Source organism: Cucurbita moschata, unplaced genomic scaffold (genome assembly GCF_002738365.1).
Source record: "Cucurbita moschata cultivar Rifu unplaced genomic scaffold, Cmos_1.0 Cmo_Scf00032, whole genome shotgun sequence".
NCBI lineage: Eukaryota > Viridiplantae > Streptophyta > Magnoliopsida > Cucurbitales > Cucurbitaceae > Cucurbita > Cucurbita moschata.
The window spans coordinates 1,516,341-1,522,340 of record NW_019268548.1 but is presented as its reverse complement, the minus strand read 5'-3'; the positions used below and the strand labels follow the sequence as shown (position 1 = coordinate 1,522,340).

The 6,000-nt window shown below is 36.9% G+C and overlaps 1 protein-coding gene across 1 annotated transcript in view; it reads right to left on the bottom strand.

Moving 5' to 3' along the window:
• LOC111429870 (DExH-box ATP-dependent RNA helicase DExH3) overlaps positions 1 to 4,831 on the bottom strand; it is an 8,775-nt gene extending 3,944 nt beyond the window's left edge. The window contains exons 1-11 of the mRNA XM_023065933.1: positions 4,248 to 4,831; positions 3,818 to 3,972; positions 3,628 to 3,715; positions 3,131 to 3,379; positions 2,453 to 2,548; positions 2,178 to 2,366; positions 1,923 to 2,082; positions 1,654 to 1,784; positions 1,062 to 1,235; positions 466 to 738; positions 166 to 360 (exon numbers count right to left, since the gene is read on the bottom strand). Coding sequence (XP_022921701.1) covers positions 166 to 360; positions 466 to 738; positions 1,062 to 1,235; positions 1,654 to 1,784; positions 1,923 to 2,082; positions 2,178 to 2,366; positions 2,453 to 2,548; positions 3,131 to 3,379; positions 3,628 to 3,715; positions 3,818 to 3,972; positions 4,248 to 4,634 — 2,097 coding nt within the window. The 5' untranslated portion in view covers positions 4,635 to 4,831. The remainder of the gene's footprint in view (positions 1 to 165; positions 361 to 465; positions 739 to 1,061; positions 1,236 to 1,653; positions 1,785 to 1,922; positions 2,083 to 2,177; positions 2,367 to 2,452; positions 2,549 to 3,130; positions 3,380 to 3,627; positions 3,716 to 3,817; positions 3,973 to 4,247) is intronic.
• Positions 4,832 to 6,000: the final 1,169 nt, after the last annotated feature.

Genomic DNA, 6,000 nt, shown 5'->3' with positions numbered 1-6,000 from the left:
TTTTTTTTTTTTTTTTTTTTTTTTTTTTACTGTTGTGATTCAGTTCAAGACTTGCACGTTTGATCAAAATTTTGTAGTAAAGAAAAAATCTATGAAGTTACTAGGATATGAGTTTGGAATGGCAGAACCAACGTACAAAATAAAGAGTTACCAAATTATTCTTACTTGTCGCGCGGCAGCCTTAGAGATCCAGGATGGAAGCAAACAAGGAGTGTTGTTTAAAGCATCATAGGATGTCTCCTTTGCTTTTCCGCAGTCAACAACAAAAACCACGTCATTGATGGTGATACTAGTCTCTGCCATGTTCGTAGCTAGGACTATTTTCCTAACTCCATCTTCAGGTTTATCAAATATCAATTTCTGTTTCAATAGATGATAAAATATATACAAAAAGGTCATTGTCAGATGAAAGGCAGCTCTCAAATTCAAAGATGCCCCAATCACATGTACAAGTAATACAGTTACCTGCTCAGAGCTGGTCATCGAACCATGACATGCAAGGATCAAAACTCTGCTAGGATCCCCTAATAAAGGATGTGACTGGAGCTGGTCTTTCAAAGAGTTTATATCATCCCATCCGGTCATAAAAACTAATATAGCACCTGCCCTCTCCCTCTTGACAATGTAAGAAAGGACATGTTCAATGAGGTTGAAACCAATTGAGTCAGGATTCCAACAGGATAGGGACTCCTGAGTTCGAGGACTGTATGCTAAAAAGTTAGATGCCTCAAATGCATCCTGTGTCAAAACAAGAAGGTTTAGCATGTGAAGAAAAAAAATAGAGAAAATAAGAACGAGTCATCTGCTGCTGGAATTTTCATCAACGACGATATCTTGGTCCTACTTTATATATTTTACTTACTACCAAGTGTAATTAGAATACAATCTCAATTTGTTAATTCGTTTGTCTCATGGTTTTTTCTGAAGACAGTATCCTACTACCTGCTTGCAGATTCCACCAACTCGCAGAGAAGCTAGATCGTTCAAATATTATCCCTAAAATTTCCTACTAGCTGAGCTACCATCAAAATCAAATTGACGAGAGGGAGAATGTATTATACCTCAACAGATGAAGCAATCTGAGTCTTCCTTTTCTTTAGAGCTTGAGCTTGTTTTTGCATTTTCCATGCCTTTTCTTGACCATAATCATCAATTTGATTATATGAAGTCAATCGATAGCCAGTCATCTCTAGAATATTCTCCAAAAAGTGTGCACGAACTGGGTATGTAAAACCCTGAAAATAGAATGGGTTAGAAGAAAGTTTACTCCTGTGAGCATTATGTTGAATGGACTCATTTAGCTCGCCCAACAGTAACCAGTTAGCCATGATCACCAGAAGAGGTGCAATCTACCGTACAAGAATCCACTAAAATGATTCATATAATAAAGGGAAAAAAATTGCTCAACGGAAGAGAATACCATTTTCCCAGGTTTTATTTAAAACAAAATAGAAAGAGAGGAACCTAGCATCAAGGAAAAATATACGCTTGTTCCACCCATTTCTTAATTATAACGCAAATGGTAAGAGTAAAGATAGATATTTGAATCTTGAATACGAAAACCCAACTCAGAAACAACTGTGGGCGGGGGGAGGAAAGAAGATATTTCCATTCATTTTTGTCCATTAAAGCTTATAATTGATATAAACTTACAGGAATATGCATTGTTGGAGCACCCCCAAAATAAGAACAAAAAAGTTCTGCATTTAGAGTTGCACTCATTAAGATCAACCTCAAATCTGGCCGTCGAGGAAGAAGATCTTTCAGGACAATCACAAGAAAATCTGGAAGAAAGACATAAGCTGGTTAATCTAAATCTTCAAGTCACCTTCATTAAAATATAAAGATATAACTTGGTTCATTTCATAAAAATTTTCAAAAAAATTAATCCATGGTACAATATCTTAATATTTTAATATTACCTTCATTCATTCCACGTTCATGAATCTCATCAACAATAACATGAGTTACACCTTTCAAATTTCTGTCAACAAGCAATCTTCTCAATAGTACACCAGTGGTGCAAAAGAGAAGACGAGTGTCCCTTCCTTTTATACCCTCCAGCCGAACTTTATAACCAACCTTCCAAGAAAAGAAAAAAAAGACTCAAGTATTTAGTAAGTCAAAATCTTACCCAGAAAAGTGAAAAAAATAAAAACATCAATTCTGCAACTTACAGACTCTCCCAGTTTCTCTCCACGTTCTGCAGCAACTCTTTCAGAAACAGACATGGCAGAAATACGTCTAGGCTGAGTACAGATAATACTACAAGAAGCTCCACGAGCAGCTTCAATCTCAGATTCTAATATATACTGAGGAAGCTGCGTGGTTTTCCCACAACCAGTTTCACCAGAGACAACAACTACCTGCATATCGTCTCTTTAAGTCAATTCATAATGATAAGTTTATACCTCAGAGTGAATTGTGCTAATCATTTGGCATATTCGGGTACCTGATTCTCTGAAATGGCCTTCAACAATGTTTCCCTCTCTTTAAATGCTGGGAGACTTTTGCGAAATTCCATCATTTTTTGGCCTTCAAGAGATTCCTAGAGAATTATCACATGTCAAACAAGCAAGAACTTCAACAAATTGATTAGTTAGGAAATGCCGACTCCAAAAAGAAAGAGATCCATACAAATACAAGGACCAGCAGAAAATTATGAATCACATGTGATTGAACGTGAAATCGGACTACGGACGTATCTATGTGAAATGAGGGATTGGTTTCTTCTATTATAGAGAAATTTCATATCCATGACATCACCATCAATAATGAACAGTTTAAATACAAGAAAACCTTCAGCCTGCCTCAGTTTCCTGGGATAATTCAAGTAGTGTTAGACCCTAAAAGTACCTCACCTATTTTAAATGGGCAATTTTTCTGAAACTAGTTCTATAGTTGAAGGATGCCTTACCATGTAACTTCTATGTAATTTCCAAAAAATTAATATCACATAAGAAACTACCACTGGTCTAGTTAACAAGAATGATCATCTGCGGATGCATAAATTTTAAGTTTATAATTAAAATAGATTGAGTGAGACTTCACAACTCAATGATAAAAATAGTGTACACTTTACGTTCTAACAGACGGTTGTATATAAATACATAAAAAGATAAAAAGAAACCTGCCAATCTTGCTGTTGATTCCTCATTTGCAAACTTTTGCGGCGAAGAATTTTCTCCATGACAAGACTTTGTGTTGTTGAAGGTTCCTGGTGCTCAAACACTCCATTATTGTTAGCACAGATTTCAGCAATGCCAGATTTTGGCAAGTAACTATTTGAGAAACGTCCTCTTGTCACAGAATGGTGAGAAGATTGGTACAATCTTAGACGGCCTTCAACTTCCGTTTGGACCCCAAAAGGTAAGACCACCTGCAAATGACAATGAATATAATTTGACTCATTACTCAAGATGGAAAGAAAATAAATAAATAACAACAAAAGGAAGAAAAAGAAAAAGAAGAAGAAGGTATACTTAATTAGTATACTAATCCTCACAACAATACTCATTGCATTGCAAACCATCTAATTGAGTACTAAATAGAGAGTAAGCTGTATTATTCATGATCTAAATGAAGTAGAAAGAACTCTAGCAAATTTGGGAATGAAAAAATAAATACCTCCCTCTGTGGTCGCTTATCATCCAGGTCTGGCCTGTAATTCGGCAGAGGGTATTTACTAAATACAACAACTTTTGCATATTGACGGCTGCCAAAGTAATAGAAAACAATGTCAATAAACGTCATATGATATATGAGCTGAAGTAAATATAAAAACAGTATTCAAACGAAAACAATGAAGTTGAAATACCTATGCAAACCCATTCTGGTTGCCAATGCTGAAAGTTGATCAAAATCACGTCTATCCTTTTTCTCCCTTGAGACTACTTCTAGTTCGTCATTGTTCCGTAGAAGCATAGTTAACTTCCATTTCCACTCATCTACGTTCTCAAGGGTTGATGAATTCTGGAAATCATGAACAACATGAGTTATAGGGAATTCCAAAATCCAGCCAATATATTTTTGTGCTAGCTACTTAACTCAATGTTCGTAAGGTAATCATTAATTGACATTCTTATTCTCCGTGAATTTGCTCGGCATTTCGACACTAAAATCATTAAACAGAACTCCAATCTTTGTCTCGAGGAGCTAAATAAAATTCCATAACACTTCCGTTTCTTTTTCTATATAAACTCTAAAAGCTGTAAACATTCGAAATTCAACAAACAAAAGAAACATACCATTTGCCCATGCGGAGACCCAAATTCGACATCAGAATCATCACTAGACACATCATCATACGCAAACCGACCATAATTGGAGCAGGACTGATGCTGCAAAAACGGAAACGCAACATTCCTCTGCTTAAAACCCCTCACATGGTCCTGCTGTTTCTCCCTCAACGCAACTTCAATCCACTTGGATTGGCTCGTACAACGAATACCAGTGACGGAACCTGGACGGCACTGCAAGTTGACAAACCCCATGGACAGGTTCCGGGTGAAAAGGTGAGGAAACCAAGGCCTGAAGCGCGTTGAAGCTGTGCAGAACGGAGCCGATGAAGTGGTTCTGAGGGAGACGGACATGGAAGTCCTGATATAGGCGTTGAAGAAGGTTGAGTAAGGCATTGGTGGGATGGAAGTGATGGTTTCTAGTTGCAGAAGTTGGAAACCATTTTCTGAAATTGGGGTTTTGGATAGTTGGAGAAGCGACTTGCGCAGGCAGATGAGGCTGGTGCTCCACGTTCTTGTCGCGGAACTTGTTTAGTTCGTTCCAACGCTCAACCCCTTCGACCTGTAATTCCAGGGTTTTGTTTAGGGTATCGTTTCTTTGGTTTATTCTTTTTATTAAAAGTCTTATTAACTTAACCTAATTTAATAAAAATGTAAGTTTAGAAAATATAGTCCTATCATGTTTTCTTCTAGACCGATTGAACTATAGTTGAGTTGATTATTTATTCTATAGAAAAAAAATAAGTATTAAATGACACTTGAATTGGTGGGCCGAGCCCAAATAGCTTGAAAGTGCAAGAAAAGCCCTTAAATTTGTTGGTTTCGAACCCAAATACGAGAAGAAACTTTATGAGTTGACCATGGTCAACTCAAGGGGTTTGGGTCCCTCATTGTTGCTATGATTCCGTATTTAGGCATTGAAACGTGTTGGATACATAGTACCTCTGTAATGCTCCATGTTTAGGATTTGGAATTTGGATGACCTCGATATTTCCCTATGACATGGTCATGTTACCTACTTCTCGTTTGTTAAGGATGAAAACTATCCTCACAGACCAACATAGATCCTTCTAGCATATTTTGTCCTCGCTTACGTGCGTTTCAGGGAAATTCGTAGAAAGTCACTCAATATAGAATTGCTCGCAGAAGTTGCTATGAAAGAGTCACAAAAAAGGAATGTGCACCTTGTTAGTACAAGTAGTAACTTTTGTTTTCGTTAAGTATGTCTTGGTCATTCTATCCTCAGAATCTCTCTCATTAGGATGTGGTTTTAGTTCATTCATGTACCTCTATGTTACTCGGTGTCGAATGTCCTCATTGTTTGATCGTACACATTGATACATATCTAAGCATGAAACCAACACTATAAACGTGTTGGTGCTTGTGGAAGATATTCTTAGTCGGTTGGTTTGTTGGTTTGATCATATTCTTGGTTATCACTTCTCAAGACTCACGTAACAATTGTGTAGCATTCGCTCTCGACACTCTCGATAAATGCCCTATCTTATGGCCTCTCTACCTCTGTTACTAGAAAAAGTTTTTAGAAAATGGCGTTAGAGAATGTATGTTTTTTAGAAAGTATGTTATAGGCTACCAAACAACGAGACACGACAACATTAATAACCTATAATATAGTAAGGTTTGAAAATTAATCGTATTCTCTAAAAGTGACAATAAGTCATTACTAATAAAATTATGGATATTCACCGAGGGTAGAAATGAGATGACTTCCTCGTTTCTGCCTCCATTTGATTCCATCTCT